General features: G+C 41.1%; 1 protein-coding gene across 2 annotated transcripts in view; it reads right to left on the minus strand.

Moving 5' to 3' along the window:
- MAPK1 (mitogen-activated protein kinase 1) overlaps window positions 1–22,960 on the minus strand; it is a 106,196-nt gene extending 83,236 nt beyond the window's left edge. The window contains exon 1 of one of the 2 annotated variants that reach the window (XM_060613099.3): window positions 22,640–22,960. In XM_060613099.3, the coding sequence (XP_060469082.1) occupies window positions 22,640–22,758 (119 nt within the window). In that variant the 5' untranslated portion in view covers window positions 22,759–22,960. Of the gene's footprint in view, window positions 1–15,516; window positions 15,558–22,639 lie in introns of those variants that run through there. The other variant, XM_060613100.3, reaches the window with a different exon arrangement.
- Window positions 22,961–23,100: the final 140 nt, after the last annotated feature.

Genomic DNA, 23,100 nt, shown 5'->3' on the forward strand with positions numbered 1-23,100 from the left:
CCTTTCTGTATTTTGAGATTTTCTATAATAAAGAGCTGACACAATCCTCAAATCATATTATTTGGGAATAACAAATTGTACTAAGTTCTGAAGACGTGAACATTCATTAGTTCTTAGCTAAAATCCCCAGAATCAGAGGGGTTTTAGAATTCAGTACTTTTCGGAATTTACAAAGGTAATAGAGTGCATATAGATGCAGCATACGAAACCCCTGGCAAGGTCTGGTGTCACATCCAGCAGTCCAATACTGATATTTCTGCAGCATACTATATGAACAATTACACTGAATGGGAAAAATAAATAAATAGCCTCATGATAGTTCAGTTCAGGTTTTACACTGAAGGAGTTACAAAAGAAATCCACAGGGTGCCTGGGTGGCTCTGTCAGTTAAGTATCCAACTCTTGATTTCAGCTCAGGTCATGATCTCATGGTTTGTGAATTTGAGCCCTGCATCAGGCTCTGCGCTGCTGGTGAGGAGCCTGCTTGGGATTCTCTCTCTGCCCCTCCCCCTCTCACAAGTAGGCGCGTGCGCACATGCACGCGCGCTCTCTCAAAATGAATAAATTAACATTTTTTAAGAATTAAAAAAAAATTAGGGTGTCTGGGTGGCTCAGTCAGTTAAGCGTCTGACTTCAGCTCAGGTCATAATCTCGCAGTTCTTGAGTTTGAGCCCCGCATGGGGCTCTGTGCTGACAGCTCAGAGCCTGGAGCCTGCTTCAGATTCTGTGTGTGTGTGTGTGTGTGTGTGTGTGTGTGTGTGTGTGTCTGCCCCTCCCCCGCTCACACTCTGTCTCTCTCTCTCAAAAATAAATGTTAAAAAAAATTTTTAAAAAAGGAAAAAAGGAAGAAAGGAAGGAAGGAAGGAGAGATGGAAGGTAGGAAGGAAGGAAGGAAAGGAAAGGAAAGGAAAGGAAAGGAAAGGAAAGGAAAGGAAAGGAAAGGAAAGGAAAGGAAGGAGGAGGTGGGTAGAGTGCTGCTATGCCTTCCCAGGCTACATCATAAAAAGGTACTCTCTCTGGGGAGGGCCTGGCCAACTATAATGCAGTGAGGACACTCAAGCAACCTATAAAGAGGCCTCCCCGAGGAGAAACTGAGGCCTAACTCCCTGTCCCCCTACAAGTAACAACTTGTCAGCCTTGTGAATCAGAAGCAGATCCCCTAGCCCCAAAGCAAGCCTTCAGATATCTGTAGCCCCAGCTAAGATCTTGGGTGCAAAGTCATGAATCCCTGAGCCAGAAATGTCCAGCGAGGCCCACTCCTCAATCCCTGATCCACAGAAAATGTGTAGTAACAAATATTTGCTGTTTTAAGTCACTAAATTATAGGGCATTTATCACATAGCATTAGATTAGCAATACAGCAATGGAATGAGAACAAGATAATGGAAAACTTTGTAAGTGTCATGTGGTCTGGAAAAGGAATGGAATATGAAAACTACCTAAAAACTTCTTCCCTCCAGAAATAGAGCATTAACAGCACTGCAAAGCCACAGGATCAATTACAGAAAAATGACGAAAGTTCTTTCCTAGGTTGTCAGTAGTATGCTTCAAAAAGTAAAATAATATTGGGGCACCTGGGTGGCTCTGTCAGTTAAGCATCTGACTTTGGCTCAGGTCATGATCTCGTGGTTCGTGGGTTTGAGCCCCGCATCAGGCTCTGTGTTGACAGCTCAGAGCCTGGAGCCTGTTTCAGATTCTGTGTCTCCCTCTCTCTCTCTGCCCCTCCTCCTCTTATGCTCTGTCTCTCAAAAATAAATATACATTTAGAAAGAATTTTTTAAGTAAAATATTAAACTACAGACATGCACAATATGGATGATTCTTACAATGCTGAATTAAAGAAACTAAACACGGGGCACCTGGGTGGCTCAGTCGGTTAAGCGGCCGACTTCGGCTCAGGTCATGATCTCGCGGTCCGTGAGTTCGAGCCCCGCGTCGGGCTCTGTGCTGACAGCTCGGAGCCTGGAGCCTGTTTCAGATTCTGTGTCTCCCTCTCTCTGACCCTCCCCTGTTCATGCTCTGTCTCTCCCTGTCTCAAAAATAAATAAAACGTTTAAAAAAAATTTTTTTTTTAAATAAAAAAAAAATAAAGAAACTAAACATAAAAGAAAACATGCTGTAAGATTCATTTACATAAAGTACAAAACCAGGCAAACTCATCTACATGTTAGAAGTCAGGATAATGGCCATGCTGGTGAGTGAGGAGTGGGTAGTGACTGAAAGGAAGAACAAGGCAGGCCTCTGCTTGTTGTTTCCTGATCTGAGTACTAATTACCTAGGTGTGTTCAGTTTGCAAAAACTCATTGGGCTGAACAATTAAGATACATGCAGCACTTGGCTAACTGTGTATTTTAATAAACCATCTTTGGGGAAAAAAAAAAACACCTCTGACCAGATATTATTTATTATTGCTACTAGGAATAATAACTGAACCCGTAATTAATGCTCTTCTTCAGCTACAGGCTTCTCCTAAAAAGCCTGACTACAAAGAAATTTGATAGTTTCATCATATGCATTAAAACCATTAAAAAAAAAAATCAAGTTCATACTCCAGGAACAAGAAGAATGCTTTCTAAGCAGAAAATTCTGAGACAATTTAGGGAAGAAAGTAGTACCTCTCTCCACCTCCACCCCAATGCCTGCTCCCCACCCCCACGAATAAAGCAGGCTGGGCTTTCCCCTACCCTCTCAATGCATACGATCCTCTGGGTACTTACTACCCTCTCCCTCTACCCCATTAAGCGATAATAAAGAACTTGAGGGTGATGCCCACCTCCTCCATGCTCAGGGAGACTGTAAGTCCTGAAGGCTCCATCACAAGACTGAGGAAAATGGAAAATTCTAGGATTTATGAGTATCAGAGTATTTATGAAGATGGTCTGAATAATTGGAAAATTTATCATGAGGTCTTTTAAAATTCCATTAAAAACCTAAGGAATAAAAATAAAATATTCCTGGGGCACCTGGGTGGCTCAGCTGGTTAAGTGTGTGACTTCAGCTCAGCTCATAATCTCACAGTTCTTGAGTTCGAGCCCCATGATTGGCTCTGTGCTGACAGCTCAGAGCCTGGAGCCTGCTTCAGATTCTGTGTCTCCCTCTCTCTCTCCCCTCCCCTGCTCATGCCTTGTCTGTCTCTCAAAAATAAATACGCATTAAAAAAAAAATTTTAATAGGGGCGCCTGGGTGGCTCAGTCGGTTAAGCGTCTGACTTCAGCTCAGGTCATGATCTCACAGTCCGTGAGTTCGAGCCCCGCGTCGGGCTCTGGGCTGATGGCTCAGAGCCTGGAGCCTGCTTCCGAGTCTCCCTCTCTCTCTTCCCCTCCCCTGTTCATGCTCTCTCTCTCTCAAAAATAAATAAACGTTAAAAAAAAATTTAATAAATAAAATAGTCTTTATCTTTCAATGTAGAATATCATCAATTAATTAACAACGGTGATACTGTATGACCATTAGTTTAAGAAGTACTTTTATAATTGTCTATGAACAAAGGGCGTACTAGGGAAAACACACACTCATACACACAGACTTCAAATTGTAAGCTCCCTACTTTATTTACTAAAGGCCCCTCTGAGGTAAGGGTTGTGCCTGACCCATATTTTTAGCCCAGCAAATGCTTACCACTATTTACCGGAAGAGCCACTCCCACTTAGCTGTCAAATATCCACTGCTCACTGAAAACACACCACACATACAGGGTACAAACCCATCAAAACAAGCTCCCCAGCTCACACCAATTAGGATGGCTACTCTCAAAAAAAAAAACAAAAACAAAAACAAAACAAAAACAAAAACAAAACAGAAAATAAGTGATGGTGAAAATGTGGAGAAATCAGAACCCTTGGATGGGAATGTAAAATGGTGCAAGATGCTCTGAAAAACAGTACAGTGGTTCCTCAAACATTACACCTAGAAGTATGGTATGATGTGGCAATTCCCACTTCTGGCTACACATCCAAGAAAAACTGAAAGCAGGGTCTTACAGAGATACCTGTACATCCATGTTAAAAGTAGCATTATTGATGCACGACAGCCAAAAGTGTGCAATCCAAGTGTGCATGAATGGATGAAATGGATAACAAAGAAGGAAATCCTGCCATCTGCAACAACATGGAAGAACCTTGAGGACATCTCACTTCTATGAGGTAACCAGAGTAGTAAAATTCATTGAGACAGAAATTTAGAATGGTGGTTGCCAGGGGCTAGGAGAAGGGGAGAATGGAGTTGTTTAATGGGCAGAGTTTCAGTTTTGCAAGATGAGATAGTTCTACAGATCTGTTCCTACAACAATGGGAATACACTTGCACTGAATTGTACACTCAAAATGGTTAAGACGGTAAATTATATCATGTGCGTTTTACCACAGTTAAAAAAATTTATTTTAAATCCTCCAAACCAACCTTATAAGATTATCTACTTATACAGATGCCCAATCTGTACCCCCTAGTCTTCATCTCAATGCTTTATTCTCTAGTCTCATATTGGGATGCAAGAAAAACTGCTCTTAGGATTACACAGTGACTTAGTTGATGTAGTCATTTCAGCACTCGTAAGACAGGATCTCTGTTTCACTAAAAAGTGAAATGAGACTCTGAGAAGTTAAATGCTGTGCTCTAAGTCATCCAACTATTAGTACCAGAGCTGAGATTTTAAATGAAGTTCCTAAACTGATAAATGAGACATGTTCCTGCTGCTCTTAAAGAGGCTTATAGTTTAGTGAGGAATTTATTTCTTCCATCAATTCAGGTATTCAAATAATATAGGGAAATGAAGAGAAATGGAGAAGGTGGAAAATATGAGGGCAGCACAGAGCAGAGCTAGTCAGCCTCAATGTTCCATCACTGGTACTGTTACATCTGGCTGATTCAACAAATATTTGCTGAGCACCTACTACGTGCAATGTTTTAGGTGCTGGGGATATATCAGGGAACAAAGGCCTAAATCTCAAGGAGTAGAGCAAGTCCACTGAGTCATCTCTAGCTGACTTTCCAGCACAAAACAGCTGTCTCAAATGTTCTTCACACTTTCGAAGCCTCTGACCCTCATGTGTCGCACCCTTGACGGGCACCAACCTTACATCCTACTTGACTCAGAAGCTAAGGCCACCTGGCAAAAAATCCCCTACATATACTCAATTTGGCATGGTTTTACAGTGATGTCTGTTCCCATAGTATCCTTCTCTTAAGCTAAGAAGACCTCCTCTAACCTTCCCATCTGTGATCTCACAACATGCACAACTGCACCAGAGACAATGGAGGTGCAATACCAATTAAAGGCCTGCTCCTTCTTCCTTCCCTGGGGCCTTCTTCCCACAAATATCCCTTCTTCTAACACTGCCAAACTAGCTAGCAGAAAATAGATGACAAGATGATGTTCACTACAGAATTTAAATCTGTGAAAGAGAATCAAAAAGACTCCATCAAGAGCATGAAAAGGCAACTCTCGGAATGGAGAAGGTATCTGCAATACATAATTCTAAAAAGACTCATGTCCATGACCTATAAAGAACTCCTATTATTTATTAAAGACAGAAATCTCACCTGAACACTTCACAAGAAGACTGTCAAAAGTTTTGCTAATATAGTCATAAAGTAATATGAAGAGCTAAAATCATCCAGGGAAATGGCAAACAAAATCCACAATTCACACCCACCAGAATGGCTAAAACTAAGGTAGAAAATATCAAATGTTTTTGAAGATATGGAGCAGTCTGAACTGTAATACACTGCTAGTGGGTGTGAATATGATTTAACCCCTTTGGAAAATTGTATGGCAACATCCACTAAAGTGGAACCTATGTATACATACCCTGTGCACAGCCATTCTGCTCTTAGGTATACACCCAACAGAAATGTACACACATGCTCATCAAAACATACTGCACTAGAATGCTTATGATAGCACCACTAATAATGGTCAAAAACTGGGAACAATCCAAATGAGTATTAACCAGTACTTAGGATGAGTTACTATGGTATAAGTCATACCATGGAATACTAATACTAATGAGAATGAACAATTCACAACTACAAAAACATGACACTGAATAAAAGAAGCCAGATACAAAAGAAAACAAATATGTTGTATGATTCATGTGAGGTACGAAATAAACTGAATCTACGCTACACATCAGAATAGATGTTACTATGGAGAATGATGGGAAGGGAGTTCAAGGGGGAGCTTCTGAGTTGCTGGGGTTCTGACTGTTGATCTGGGCACTAGTTATTTACATGAGTGTAGTTTGTGAAAATTTACCAAGCTATAAGCTTATGATATGTACACTTTTCTAAATGTTTATTATACTTCAATTGAAGTAAAAAATATAAAGGGGGGAAATGCTGAAAAGAATAATTATCACAAAACTGAGGATAGTGGTGAACTTCAGAATGGGATTTGATAAGTCACTTCTAAGGTACCGATGATGTTTGGGGCACCTGTGTGGCTCAGCCGATTAAGCATCTGACTTCAACTCAGGTCATGATTTCATGGTTCATCAGTTTGAGTCCCAAGTCGGGCTCTGTGCTGACAGCTTGGAGCCTGGGGCCTGCTTCAGATTCTGTGTCTCCCTCTCTCTCTGCCCCTCCCCTGCAGGCACGCATGCACATGTGTGCTCTCTCTCTCCCTCAAAAATAAATTAACATTTTAAAAATTTTTTAAAAAGAAAAGAAAGGTAAAGTAATCCCAATGCTATCTCAGAACACAGAAAAAACTTCCAAATTCACTTTATGAAGAAAGTATAAGAGTAAACCCTACACCTGTCAAAAGATTGCACAAATATATAGACTAATATCATTTATGAATATCAACACAAAATCTTCAAACATTAGCAAACAAAATCCAACAGCATATTATACAAAATAATACAATATAACCAAGTACAATTTATTCCAAGAATGTAAGGAAGGTTCAATATAAGGAAATCTATTAATATGATCCTCATATTAGTAATGGTAATGAGAAAAAAATCATATGATCATCTTCATGGGAGGCAGAAAATACATTTGACAAAATTCACTCATTTACGTTAAAAAAATCAACCAAAATAGGAAGTGACAGATACTTTCTTAACGTAAATGAAATACACCTCAGTCCAATGCTAGCATCTTACTTAGTAGGGAAACATGAGGCTTTCCTGCTCTAGTCAGAAACCATGAAAGGCCAAAATATTATCCAATTTACATTTTTATAGATTAGCATTAAATTCTAGGATGCTACACAAATTTACCAGTTCTTGGTAACATTCTGCTACATTCTGCCTGCTGGGGTAACCAGAAACAATTCTTGAAGTTTCTCTAAAACTTCGGCCTTTTTATGAATATTTCTGTCTTACACTTTCTTGGTGGCAGGAAATAAATGGCTCTTCCTAGCAGTTATGTCAGAGTGACAATCACAAATGTTCTTTCTTTCCAGCTCCTTCTGGACTAAAGAAAGAATTTACAACACTTCCAAAGAATATCACTTTTATCATCATGTGGATGGTAAGTAATCAGAGTTGTCCTGAAAGGATGCTCAAAAACATCAGCAAAATATATGACAGGTGGAATGGCCCAACAAGAGGATGAATGCTTCTCACGACAGCTCTAGATAGATGAATCTAGTGTTGCTGTCAACTGGTTTTTCACTGATCTGAAACATAACATCAAATATTTTTATATGCCTCTATGGTATTGCAAAACTTACAGGAAAAGATTACATTGATCTTTAAAAAAAAATCTGCTTCGGGGAGACTGGGTGGCTCAGTCGCTTAAGCATCAGACTCCTGATTTCAGACCAGGACATAATCTCACGGTGGTGGGATCATGGGGTCAAGCCCTGCACTGGACTCTGTGCTGAGCATGAAGCCTGCCTGGAATTCTCTCTCTCCCTCTCTCTCTCTGCCACTCCCCTGTTCACATGCATGGACACTTTCTCTCTCTCAAAATAAATAAATAAACTTAAAAAAATAAAAATAAAATAAAAACACACGTGAAAAATCTAATCACTTGAGGTAAACCAGTACTTTGGTACAGTGTAGGAAGTTCCAACTTAAGAGCACAGAACAGGGGTGCCTGGGTGGCTCAGTCATCAGTTGGGCGTCTGACTTCGGCTCGTGGGTTCGAGTCCTGTGTCGGGCTCTGTGCTGACAGCTTGGAGCCTGCTTCAGAATCTGTGTCTCCTCCTCTCTGCCCCTCATGCTCATACTCTGTCTCTCAATAATAAACGCTATTTTTTTTTTAAAGCACAGAACATAATCATTTCCTCAAGCGTTTGTGAGCTTTTAATATTAAATTATTTTGTTAGTTTTTAATAGGAAGTTCCCCCAGTTTTTTTTTTTTTTAATTTTTAATGCTTATTTTTGAGAGAGAGTGCAAGTGGAGGAGGGGCAGAGAAAGAGGGAGACACAGAATCCGAAGCAGGCTCCAGACTCTGAGCTGTCAGTATAGAGCCCAACACATGAACTCACGAGACGTGAGATCATGACCTGACGACCTGAGCCAAAGTTGGATGCCCAACAGACTGAGTCACCCAAGGCCCCCCCTCCCCGGTTTTTGTTTTTAAGTTTATTTATTCTGAGAGAGAATGCATGTGAGCATGCGCACACACAAGCATGAGCGTGCACTTAGGGGAGGGGCAGAGAGACAGAGACAGAGACAGAGAGAGAGAGAGAGAGAGAGAGAGAGAGAGAGAGAATCCCAAGCAGGCTCTGCCCTGCCAGCACCAGCATGGATGCAGGGCTCAAACTCACAAATGCACAAACCACAGGATCATGACCTGAGCCAAAACCAGAGTCAGACGCTTAACCAAATGAACCCCCAGGCACCCCTCCCCATTGTTTTAGATCTCAGTAATGACTACCCAGAGGTTTCTCAGGTAAGCCACACTAAAATGGATAGCTTTCCAGTAACGGAAATAAATAATCCATACACGATACCTCTTTATATATGTGTACATATGTATGCATATATACACATGACCATACACATGTGCACACACGCTAATTTCATGTAATGTCTCTGCGGGCAATGACAACATTAGAGCTGGAAGGGACTTTAGAGATTTTACCTAAGCACTTAATTTTCAGATAACAAAAACCAAAACCCGCAGAAGCAAAGTGACCAGCATAAGCCCATGAAACATGTCAACAATGGCAGGGATGGAGGGAGTCTCAGGTCCCCTGACACCCAGGCCAATGTTCTTTCACTTGCCTCAAAGATGCCTTTTGTGACTTCTCCCAAATTTCAACACACCCTCGTACAAGCACCTTTCTGGGACCCAAAAACAACTCTTTAGTGAAAAGGAACTAAATCTTAAACTACAGAAAAATTGTAAACATAGTTCATCAAACTTTTACTCTCTGAAGCATCTGAAAGTCTGTTAATAATATGATGCCTCATTACCCCCTTATTAGGGGGTATTTAGTGTGTATTTCCTACAAACAAAACGAGACCATTTTCCCACATAATCATAATGCAAATACCAAAATTGTTAACACTGGCACATTATTACAATCTAGTCTTCAGGCCCCCATTCAATTGTGCCAACTGAGACTCATGAATCACATTTAGCTGTCACACCTCGACTCCATCAGTCTGGAACAATTCCTCAGTTTTTTCTTGACTTTCATGACCTTGACATGAAAATTACAGGCAGTTATTTTGTAGAATATCCCTAACCTAGGGTTTTTCTGGTGTTGCCTCATGATTAGATTTGGATTATGCTTCAAATTCTTGGCTGTTCCTATTCTGAAGGAAAACATGGAGGGTGCTGAGCTCTATATCTCAAAACCAAGTCAGAGATGGGTTTTTTTTTTTTTTAATGGGCAAAAGTTAAGACAAGACACTTCACCAAAGAATAGATATAACTGGTTGGTTGATATGCACAGGAAAAAAATCATCATTAATCATGAGGAAAATGCAAATTAAAATTATTATGCAATACCACTTATAAACTCACTAGATGGGATACAATCAAAAAAGATGGACTAAACCAAGTGTTGGTAAGGCTGTGAAGAACTGGAATGCCTCATATATCACTGATGGAAATGTAAAATGGTATAGATGCTTTGGAAAATAGTCTGGTGGTTTCTTAAAAAATAAAAACACTATTTTCAAAAGTGTCAAGGCATTGGAGCCAAAGGAAGTCCGAGGAAATGCTCCAGCCTTAAGACGACCAAAGAGACAGGACAACTAAATGAAACACAGATTGCTGAATAGGGTTTGAAGAGGAGGAAGTAATAATGTGTCATTGTTAATTTCCTGATGGTGGTGACTGGCTATGTTACAGTTATGTAGGAGATATTTCATTTGGTAAAAATACACATTGAAGTGTTCTGGTGACATGAGGCACTGTATGCATCAACAATTTACTCTCAAATAGGGCAGGGAAAAGGCTTTTTTGTATTGTCTTCATAATATTTCTATACATTTCATATTGTTAAAAAAGTTGTTAAGGGGCACCTGGGTCGCTCAGTTGGTTAAGCATCTGACTTCGGCTCAGGTCATAATCTTGCAGTTCATGAGTTCGAGCCCTGCATCGGCTCTGTGCTGACAGCTCAGAGCCTGGAGCTGGCTTTGGATCCTGTGTCTCCCTCTCTCTCTGCCCCTAACCCACTTGCAGTCTGTCTCTCTCAAAAATAAATAAACATTTAAAAAAATTAGGGGCACCTGGGTGGCTCAGTTCATTGGGTGTCCGACTTCGGCTCAGGTCATGATCTCAGGGCTTGTGAGTTTGAGCCCTGCATCAGGATCTGTGCTGACAGCTCAGAGCCTGGACCCTGCTTCAGATTCTGTGTCCCTCTCTCACTCTGCCCCTCCCCTGCTCATGCTCTGTATCTCTTTTAAGAATAAATAAAACATTTTTAAAAATTTAATTAAAAAATAAAATTAAAAAGTTGTTAAATGTAAAAAATTGTGTTAAATGTGTAGCATTAAAAATGCTTAAAATTATTCTGTTACAGAAAAAAAATGCCTTCCTCTTTCCATTCTATACTCTTTAAAGACTTTTTTTTTTGAAATGTTTGTTTATTTTTCAAAGAGAGAGACGGAGCATGAAAGGGAGAGGGGCAGGGAGAGAAAGACACACACAGAATCTGAAGCAAGGTCCAGGCTCCGAGTTGTCAGCAGACAGAGCCCAATGCAGGGCCCCAAGCCCAAGAGCCAGGAGATCATGACCTGAGCCGAAGTCTGATGCCCAACCGTCTGAGCCACCCAGGCAGCCTCCACTCTATACTCTTAACCCATTTTATAAAAGTTTTCTTCATACTACTCACCAGTAAGTGAAACATTATGCGCTTGTGACAGTCTACCTTCTCTACTAAAAAGCAAACTCAAGATCAGGGACTAAGTTTTGTTCACCACACTATTCTCAGTACCTAGAATAGTGACGAGTACATAGGGTATTCATATTTGTTCAATGATTTAATTTGTAATTTTATTATGGTTTAAAATAAAATCACTATTATCCCCTCCCCTACATATACACATTGCTTGCCCTATGGCCCATCAGCTCCACTTCTAAGTAACCAAGAGAAATAAAAGCCAAATGTCCACACAGAAACACAGATGAATGTATAGCAGTATTATCCATAATAGACAAAACCCAAAAACATTCCACATTTCCATAATCTAGTATATCCATCCAATTAATTACTATTTAATGACAAAAGGCAATCAACTACAGATTCTGGGAAGGACATGGATGAATTTCAAAACCTGTTTAAGAAAACACCAGATACAAAAAACTGTATCTTGCATGATTCCATTTTCATGAAAGTTCAAGGACAGGCAAAACAGAAAGCAGATCAGGAATTGTCTGGAGGTGGTAGTAGGAGTGGGAACTGACTGCAAATGACAAGAGGGAACTTTTTGTAATGATGGAAATGTTCTAAAGCTGGATTGCAGTGATGGCTGTACAACTTAGTTAATTTACTAAAAATTATTGAACTGAACACTTAATTTTAGGATATGTTGATATAGCTATTTTAAAATAAAAGGCAGACAGCTAGAGAAGCTTCCTTTTGCTTGCTATTTGGACAATTTTTAAAAAATCAATGTCATATTAAGTGATGGATAAGGCTATGTGCTGTAAGGAGGGATATAAGCATTTTAAAAGAGCTTGTTGGGGTGCCTGGATGGCTCAGCTGGTTAAGTGTTCAACTCTTGGTCTCAATTCAGGTCACGATTTTCCAGTTTGTGAGATCGAGCCCCAAGCTGAGCTCTGCACTAACAGTACGGAACCTGTTTGGGATTCTCTCTCTGCTACTCCCATGCTCATGCTCACTCTCTCACACACGCTCTCAGAGTAAATAAACTTTAAAAAATAGATGAGAGCTTGTTTAGCCAAATTAAGGTCCAAACTACAAAATGTAAGACCCTGATAATTAGTAGGAGCTGCAATTTTCATTTTCTGTCCATTTGTTTGACTCTTCAGGTTGTCCTTAAAGGGAATTCTCAATATCTGTATTAGACTCATACCTGGCCACCCTTCCAGCACACTAGCAGGAGGCTCTAAGGGTACTTAGGCTTGGAAAAACCACCTCATTAATGCTAGTAATTGAAATAACCTTACAAATTACAACTACAGAGTTTGAATTTGTGTAGATGATCCTGACTGGTTAAGAAACTATTAATATTCTTGGTTAGGATACCCCACCAATTTTTTAGTTGTCACTCAGTTTTATTTCTTACAACAAAATATGATTCTTAAATAGAACAATTATGCTATGGCTTCAAATTCTCAAAAATTATTTTAGGGGACATATGTAATAAGAAACACTTATGTTCTGCTTAGTATAGAAAAGAAGCACTTAGTATAGAAAGTGCTTTCTTTTCATTTAATAACAATAGAAAGAATAACCCACTTAAAAAATTGGTTTGTGCATTCAGCTTCCCAAATGCAGAAAAACAGGAAGGCCATTTAAAATTAAATGACATATGGGGCGCCTGGGTGGCTCAGTCAGTTAAGTGTCCGACTTCAGCTCAGGTCACGATCTCGCGGTCTGTGGGTTCGAGCCCCGCATCAGGCTCTAGGCTGATGGCTCAGAGCCTGGAGCCTGCTTCCAATTCTGTGTCTCCCTCTCTCTCTCTCTGCCCCTCCCCCGTTCATTCTCTGTCTCTCTCTGTCTCAAAAATAAATAAACGTTAAAAAAAAAAAAATTAAAAAGAAAATAAAATTAAATGACATATCTAGTGACTTAAAAAAAAGTATTTTAGACTTGTGTTGGGGATAAATGCTATAAAAAGAAATTAAGGAAAACTCACTGGAAAGAAGTTAACACCAAGGCCCTGACCAGGCCTCTCTTGTAACCCTCTCTTCAAGCCACTCCCATTCCACCAGGCATCCCACACACTGTAAGCTCCCTGGGCCACATGTTTATTTCACTGATGTACCCACAAAACTACAACATGTCTAGTGCATATGTTATTTGTTGAGTTAATTATAACTAGGAAGCCTAGATGGGAGTTAGCTGCTCAGCACAGAATGATTTTATAACAGTACTTTTACTATATTACTCAGTAATTTATTTCCTTACCTGCCTGCCCCAAACACTAGTATAACATTTTTGAGGGAGATCAAGGAACATGGCTCAGGGCCTGGCACATAAGATGCTCTCTGGTCATTCAATCAAACAGGACAGGAGAGGCATATGCCCAAGATCACACAACTGGAACCTGATAGACCCAAAGTCTAACCATTTTATTTCTGCATAAGTTGCTTTATACTCCACGAGACTGAGTGAGGTGAGAGAGGATCCAGGTCTTACCAGGTCCATTTACTTCAAGGGAATAACAATTAGAGCATTAACCAGGTATGAGCACTCAGCATTTCACCTACATCATTTAATCCTCATGACACTGAGGAATACAACACTACCCCCTTTCTACAGATAAGGAAAACAAGACTCAAGTTGGATAACCTACAGCAGTCACATATCTAAGTAGTAAAAACCCATGCTCTTACATGCTCCATCATACAGGCTTCCAGAAAAAAAGTTAAACCTTGGGAGGAAGCCTGTGGCCAAAGATCAGAATGCTGGCCTCAGACAATCTGGTCAAGAAGTCACTCAGCAGATGTTGTTTCTTAGCTGTTTACTTTATTGTTAGGCTGCATAACTCATACATGTGTTACATGTTATATATGTATCAAATATTAAATAAATTTTAAAGATACCACCCAGTTTAGGGGCCACCCCTATAATGCCAGATATAGAAAAATAAAAGAACTCTAAAAGCAACCCAAAGCCCTCCTTCTGCTTCAACTACTTCTCCCTCTCCTCTCTTCCCTTCCTTCCCCACAGGCTCCAAAAAGCAGGGAAAAATTCCAGCCTGGAGAAGAGCAGGGGAAACAGCACCAAGAACTAACCCGGCAAGTTAGCACTCAATAAGAGGCATCTTTTGACTACCCCCACCTCATACCTCATACCTTAGAGAAGTCCAGCCTTTTCAAATGATTCCACCAGCTGACTGGACCAGAGGTGGACACCATCCCAAACTGGATCAGATTCTCTACCCCAGGAATTAGATTTAGAGTGCTCTCAGCCTCTAGTTGTCAATGTACTAAAGACACATACCTTGGGGGGCGCCTGGGTGGCTCAGTCGGTTAAGCGGCCGACTTCGGCTCCGGTCATGATCTCGTGGTCTGTGAGTTTGAGCCCCGCGTCAGGCTCTGTGCTGACAGCTCAGAGCCTGGAGCCTGTTTCAGATTCTGTGTCTCCCTCTCTCTGACCCTCCCCATTCATGCTCTGTCTCTCTCTGTCTCAAAAATAAACGTTAAAAAAAAAAATTAAAAAATAAAAAATAAAAAAATAAAGACACATACCTTGGGGAACCAAGGGTAAGCTCTCTTCTGCCAAATGCATGGGGATGTGTTGAAAAAGGAAAAAAAAATCTCTGTGCAGAGACGAAGGGTGCAAGTTGATTTTGTAAATGTCAAGAGAGAAGGAGGTAGGCACGCTGGTCTATTTTCTAGTTCCTGGTTACAACCATACTTGAAGCTTTAACTGCACTTCCTATCCCTGAAATACCATAAGAAAGAGCCCTGAATCTTAATCACAAGTTCCATTTCTACAGTCATTTTCTATGAGACAGTGCATGAAACACTCCAGCACCTTACACTACCTTTCAATTAGCTAGCTCCAAGTTGTTCTTCAGGTCCCAACTTAAACACCACTTCTTCCAGGAAATCTTCCCAGACTATTCAAAACATTTTAGCTCCACCTTTTATACGCCCCGGTGGCACTGTGCACCTCATCATACTCGGTGTTATTCCTTTCCTGTGGGACTATAAACACCACAGAGTAAAACCACCTCTTCTGTTCAACACTTTGATCCTATTGCCTAGCACATAGGCCAGGTACACACTTAATAACATCATTAAGTGAATGGAAATCAAGAAACTGGTAGACGTAGGTAGAAAGGGTGAGAAGAAATCAACACTAACCTCCTGATAAAAAAGTTTGACCCTACCTCCCTCATCCTTTCCAAGTATCCAGTTTTTCCCTTTTCTACCTCCCTACAGCCCCAAGTTAGCTCTGACAATTACCATTTTATACTTCGGTGCCAATGCATTCAGGAACCGGGGCTGTAGGAAGTATGTTTCCAGATAGCTTGGTATAACAGAGTAAAACCTATCAAAAAAAAAACAAAAACAAAAAACAAAAAAAGTCACAGATTTGGGGGTCTAGATAAATCTCAATTCCACTATATATATATTGGCTGTGAACCCTGGACAAGTTACATGAAATCTGGTTTCTTCATCTATAAAATAAAAAAAATATCTATTACCTCAAAGATGAGAAAGAAAATGAACTTGAAACCACAGTACCTAAAACAAGGCAGGCTTGTGCAGGTCCCTACCCCCACACCCTACTTCCCAGCTCCTACTGGCCATGGGTTCAAAACACATACACTGTCCTAACTAAGAATCTGAAAAGTGCCTTGGAGAATCCCTGCTGGCTTTCCAATGCGAGGGAGGCCCAAGTAGTGAAAGAGAAACAAAAGGGAAGAAATAGCATCTCAGGGTTAGGTAGGTGGGTACAGTGAACTGGATACAGGGTGAAGTAGCTCTGGATGTTTGTTGGGGAATCAGTTCTTTTTTAATTAGTAGGTACCTTATTGTGAACAAAATGGAAAATATTATATGGTTCCTGGGAAAACTGGGACGCTTTTTGTAAAAATGTTCTCATAAATACTTGATAATGAAAAACAAATTAAATTCATGGAAATGGCTTATCAGTTATAGCTAACCACAGGAATTCTACACTTTTTTTTTTTTTTTCTTTTTTAAAGAGAGAGAGGGTGAGAGAGAATCCCAAGCAGGCTCCAAACAGCAGCACTTGATGCGGGGCTCAAACTCCCAAATCATGAGATCATGACCTGAGCCAAAACCGAGTCAGAAGCTCAACCAACTGAACCACCAAGGCACCTGAAGAATTCTACACAATAGGGATGCTATTAATATCAAAATCAATTTTGTTGAATAGCTTGAAAGTACTCAAAACTTTCAAAAACACTGAATTTTCTGTTGCTCATGTAAACTGGTGTACTCAGATATTTGAGCTCCCAAAAGTATCCAAGAGATTTCTTCATTAAAAGTTAACAGATTGGCATCCCAGTGGCTCAGTAAGTTGAGCATCCAACTTCAGCTCAGGTCATGATCTCATGGCTCATGAGTTCAAGCCCTGCATCAGGCTCTGTGCTGATGGCATGGAGCCTGCTTTGGTTCTTCTGTCCCCCTCTCTCTGCCCTTCCCTGCTTGCTCACTCTCTCTCAAAATAAATAAATAAATAAATAAATAGATAGATAGATAGATAGATAGATAAATAAATAAATCTTTAAAGAAAAAAAAGAAGGTTAACAGAGGCTGCTGGCTGACTCAGTTGGTAGAGCATGTGACTCCTGATTTTGGGGTCGTGAGTTCAAGCCCCATGTTGGGTGCAGAGATTACTTAAAAATAAAATTAAAAAAAAAATTAACAATTGAGGTACCAGGGTGGCCCAGTCAGTTAAGTGTCCAACTTCAGCTCAGGTCATGATCTCACAGTTTTTGGGTTCAAGCCCCACGTTGGTCGGGTTCTGTGCTAACAGCTCAAAGCCAGGAACCTGCTTTGGATTCTGTGTCTCCCTTTCTTTCTGCCCCTCCCCTGCTCATGCTCTGTCTGTCTGTCTCTCTCCCTCTCAAAAATAAACACTTAAAAAAAATTAACAATTAACAAGCAAAACTAAGAATCTGATCCCAGATCCATTTGTCTTGAGCTTCAATAAATGATATACACTACTGCTAGTCTTGCCTTTCAAACAGGTAGTACAAATGACCTACCAGAGTTTTAGGAAGGGAGGGAGTGCTAACAGCAGACAGCAGTAAGGGTATGTTTATGGAGGAGATGAGCCTTAGAGGAAGTCAGGACTTGAACAGGGCCCGATGTTTTGCAAAGGTTGGAGGGGTATACTGCTAGCATCCTGACAGGACAATTCTCCTGCACAGGGACTGTACCACGCACTGTAGGTCGTTTAGCATACCTGCCTCCACCACTACAAATGGAAGGCCTATAACACTCCCCAATCAATGTAACAACCAAAAAAAAACCAAAGCAAAACAAAACCCAAAGACATTTCAAAATATCCCTGGAAAGGGGATAAAAGTCATACCCACTGAATAACCCTAGATAAGCAGAAAGAAAAGAGAGTAAGCAGAGCAGGTAGGAAGCATAAAAAAGACAAAGAGGGGAACATAATTCACAAAATTTGAGGAGGAACTGGCAGAGACAAGACTATCCTTTAATGACTCTCACTTAACAAATGAAACTGAACTCCTCAGTAAACAATGTCCTTCAGGATTTGACCCTGCCCATCCCACTGTCTCAACTTCAGCTTTCTCCTTAAGGCACCCTATACTCCTGCCATCCCAAACAACTTGTGGTTTTCCTGACCTAATGTGCTGCTTTTGCATGTACATTTTCCTTTACCTAGAATGCACATTCAAGGCGAAATCCTAATCATACATCAACACCCAGCTCAAAAGTCTGTGAAGCCATAGAAACAGCCCAACAGCTCCACATCACTCAGGCCTCCTTTTTCTCAAATCGTTACACATATTCTTTCTGAATGGACTGGTATACTCTGTATTACTGTTCAATTCCATACAACTATTTGGACTAAAAAGTACTACAGGGCAGAGACCATGGGAATCCTGGCACATAACAGGTGCTCAATAAATATTTTCTGAATTACCTTATGTGAAAGTTTTTAGAAAGGCTAAAAAGTGATACAAGCAAGGAGACAACAGGTATTTCCTGTTATTAAAAGCATATATTTTCTCAACTTTGATCTTTGGTGGCACATCATTTAGGAACCATACAGGCTGGGATGCTCTATCATTTCCTAGCTTTGTGTCCTTGGGCAAGTTAACTAACATCTCTCTGTCTCAAGTTTCCTCACTTTCATACAGAGCAACCACATTTGCAGTGTGGTTATGAGGATTAATTAATGTATACAAAACAAACAGAAAGTGCTGATTTAAACGGTGGTTCTACTAGTCTGCCATAATCAACAAGTTTTAGTAACACAGGATGTTAAACCATTAGGAAGATGATCACACTGAAATTTTGCTTGAATCTTTTTTTTTTTTTTTTAGGAGAGTAGAAAAATCAACAAGTCTAATAGCTTGTCTTCAAGCTGCATTGTTTGTCCTCTACAGTATTCAATGCCAATCCCTTATGACTACAGTCTCCCTTGGTTCCTGTGATGATGTGAATTCCTGGTTGTCCTGTCTCTGTAGCACACTTCCTCTGTCCTCTTCTGCAACTTGTCCTCTATTGACACCTAAAGTGAGGCACTTCTTTGACTCAGTTCTGACATATTTTTCTCATCTTATCCACTCTTAAAGTATCTCTATTTCAACTAGTATCTCTATGGAGGTGACCAGTATGATGTCTCAATCATATTCAGGAAGTATTTCAAACTCAACTTACTCAAAATACTTATCTTAGTTAATAAATGAACAAGCATGCACAGCTTCAATTTCTCCTCTGTCATACATTTTTTTTTTCTTTTTTTCTGATTCTTCTACGTCTCACCAGTCCTCAGATTCCTATTCCTTTGCCTATCTCTTAGTAATATTTGTCTGGGTTATCTTTGTCCTCAGTAGTTCTTCAACCTTTCTGGGACAACGGACCCCTTTGAAAACCTATTGAATGTAATGGATTGTTTACTAAAACGATGAATATACACATCTGCTTGCAATTTCACTTAATCAATGACCTCAAATAAGAATCTGTACTCATCCATGCAAGATTACTACTTACATAATTTTCACCTCCAGTTTCAACTTCCCTCTTCTAAATTTCAAGATGCCTTCTGGATATAGCCTAAATGGCCTACAGTCATCACAACTTAACAAGTCTGAACTCACTATTTCTCCCTAATAAGCCTGCTCTACCTCCAGTATTTCTCCTCTGATAATAGCACCACTATCCTCCCAGGCTCCCAGCCTAGAAGTCTTAGAATTAACAAATATGCCCATATGCAATCTCAGAAATCCTGGTCTCAGAAATCCCTCTTAAATCCAAAACCCATCTCTAAGACTCTTACCCTTTAAGACTGCATTATCCTTTACTTCTTCCCACACTTGCCATAATTCAGTCTTTCTATCTTACTTCAGAGAAGAGCCCACTATGGATTTTTTTTTTTTGAAAGATTTTATTTTTAAGGAATCTCTACACCCAACATGGGGCTCAAACTTACAATCCTGAGATCAAGAGTTGCATGCTCTACCAACTGAGCCAGCTAGGCGCCCCATGGACTCAATCTTAATAAGGTCTCTCAACACCTCTGTTACCCTCCAATGCCACTTTCTCACTTCACACCCAGGCAGTTACAATAGCCTAATTGATTCCCCCCACCAAATTTTTTTCTATCATTTCCATCAGTGTTGATCTATCTTCCCCAAAAAAATCTAAGAATTGACCATGTGACTGCCTGTTTTCAAAATCACTGATGCTTCTTCATTGCACAAATATACAAACTCAGTTTTGCCTTTAGAGTCCTCTACAGCTTGCCACCTAAATACTTTCCCAAGATTAGATTCCACAACTCAAACTGTCACTTGAGCCAATTATCCATCAAAATCATACCCACTCTTAAAGACCCAACTCAAACTCCACTCTGCATCTTTATACCCTCCATATAATGATTAGGAAAGGGCTCTGCACAAAAAAGGCAAAATTCCTAACTGCCTGAAAATCTTTAACTCTGTCGGGAAGTGTCACATTTTTTAAAATATCACTATTTAAATATTAACATTTCATTCAAGAAGCCCCCCATAAACAATCAACATTTATTAAATGCTAAGAATGTGCAATGCAGATTAAATTCTTATTTAGATGAGGATAAAAAGCTATAACCTGGACCCAGAATTATAATTCCAATTATACTTATATTTGGATTTTACTCAGGAAAGGAAAATTACAGTAAAAGCTACAACCTGGACCCAGAATTATAATTCCAATTATACTTATATTTGGATCTTACTCAGGAAAGGAAAATTACAGTAAAAAAATTACTTGGCATTAGGGGTGCCTGAGTGGTTCAGTCAGTTAAGAGTACAACTTCGGCTCAGGTCACAATCTCACAGTTTGTAGGTTTGAGCCCCACGTCCAGCTCTGTGCTGACATTTCAGAGTCTGAAGCCTGCTTAGGATACTATGTCTCCTCTCTCTCTGCCTTTCTCCTAGTTGCTCACGCATGCATGCTCGCTCTCTCTCTCTCTCTCAAAAATAAACAAACATCAAACAAATTTTTCAAAAAAAGTACTTGGCATCTCCTCTGACAGAAAGTCAAGTAAGTCTATGACAATGACAGAAATACTTACTATATGTAAGTTATCTTCAGACTGGTAAAAATCTTATCAAGAAAAAACAAAAAACAAAAAACCTTTCAAGTGAAGTGTCCTAAACCTAGATTTTTTCAGTCCATATTTTACATGTAGGATTTTTTAAAAGAGCCCAAGGACTTGATGGAAAATTCTGAGCTTCTCATGAGATGTGTTTACCAGCATACGTACCAGCAGGTGCAACAGCAATCAGATGTATGATAGAGAAGTGATGCTGTGGGCAGTACTTTGTTACCTTCTAGGGCATTATTTCTTTTGACCTGACCTAATTTAAATTCTCTTTTGGCTCCTAACTCTGAGTTCACTACTTTTCACAGTTGTATATGTGAAGCACTTTGATCCTCAAGAAAATGAAAACGGTCAAGATTCAATTAGACTTTTTTTTTTTAAGTCTTTCTAAGATACTTGTTAAAACATGCCCTTTATGGCATTTCTAAAATCACAATCACTCAAATTTGAATACAGTTCAAAAATATATTTACTTACAACAGTAATATATGCTAAAATTCTGAAGTTATTAATAACACCACTTAAGGACAGTAGGGTATAATAGAGCTGCAGCATTTGAAATAGGACCTCAGTCTACAATCTCAAGTCTGGACTCTACTTGTATGACCTAAGAATCTGCTTCACTTACAAATACTTTCTCACCTGAAAGAGGGATATCACCACCTTTTCCTCCTTCGAGGTGGCTGTTCAAATAAAATGAAATAATATACCTAGAAAAGCACTTGCCAAGTGTTCAATATATATTAGTTTACTTTTTCATTCAAAACAAAACACACTCACAAGAAGATTTAGGTGTAAGGGAGTCTACACTTCCATTAAGTCCTCATCACAAAACAATACAGCTAGTTCGAAGAACTACAAACGTTTCTGAGGGATATGGATCAAGATAAGGGAGGCTGCAAGTGATTCTACAAGAATTCCATTACGGGTGCATACATATTGACCACTAAAACATTAATAGGAAAAGTCCACAGCAATTGTGCTAAAACGTCTGAATACATTTCTGCTGGCAAGAGAACTCACTCGGGGTCAAGAAAAAAAAAAAAAAAGAGATCAGGCCCAACTCCAAACGACTCTAATAAATTAAGAGAGCGGAACTGGCTTATTCTTCATGAAACGCAAACAGTATGGGTATTAAAATCCATTTAAAAACTTCAAACTTAAAATATTTCATAACTAACACTGCTGCCACGAATGCTTTTTATAGAAAGCCTGCGCAGGAGAGCACCGTTAGCATCACCGAAAAAAAAAATTAACGAAAGTCGAGGGAAACGGGAGAGGGAAGATCATTATTTCGGCGTTCGGCACACATGCCGAGGCGAACCCCTTTCAAGACCGCGGCCAACACCACCGTCGACAAGCCTCTGAAGGAATTCCTGGCTTTACAATCGGATGTCAAAAAGAAGGCCACGATGCTAGCAAACTGGGAGGTGGAAGGGGATGAGGGACCGCTTCCGTTCCCTTCCCGGGGATCCTGGCTCTAAACTCGGCGGGTCTGGGGGTCCCCGGGTGCTGGCCTCCGCCCCCTACGCCCCTCCCCGCGACAATCGAAGGCCGGCCCGCGAACCGCCGCGAGCAACACCCAAACCTCGACAGTCTCGCGGGCCCCGCCTGAGGCCCCCGGCGCAGCGACCACAGTGAAGTCATGGATTGGGGTCGCAGCGGCGCCGGAGGCCGGGGCGCGGACGAGGCCGCGGCTGCGTCCGCTGCGTCCCCAGGCGGTGGGGTGGGCGGGCGTGGCCCGGCCTGCGAGCGGGCGTGGACACTCACCACACCATGCCGTAGGCGCCCTCGCCGATATACGAGAGGTTGGTGTAGCGCGGCCCCACGTCGAACACCTGCCCGCGGACCATCTCCGGGCCCGCGCCCGCCGCCGCCGCCGCCGCCATGTTGGCTGCCGGGCCGCCGCCGCCGCCGCCTCCGCCGCGAAAGGCTCGACGTTCCGCGGCCGCCGCTCGGCCCACGCCGCGCCTCTCGGAGGGACCGCGCCGCTGCGGGTGCAGCTGCCGACGCTAACCGGGAAAGAGCAAGGAGGGAACCGTTTAGGAGAGCAACAGGGCCTACGGCCACTCGGACCGACTGCCTGCCTGACTGACTGACGGGCGGGCCGGCGGGCGGAGGGAGGGGCGAGCGCCGAGGAGGGCGCCGGGGCGGAGCGAAGAAACGTGTACGAGGATTGGCTCCCCCCGCCTCGGGGCGGGGCTGCAATGGCCAGCGGAAGCGGCGAGGTC

Source organism: Panthera onca, chromosome D3, assembly GCF_046562875.1.
Source record: "Panthera onca isolate mPanOnc1 chromosome D3, mPanOnc1 haplotype 2, whole genome shotgun sequence".
NCBI lineage: Eukaryota > Metazoa > Chordata > Mammalia > Carnivora > Felidae > Panthera > Panthera onca.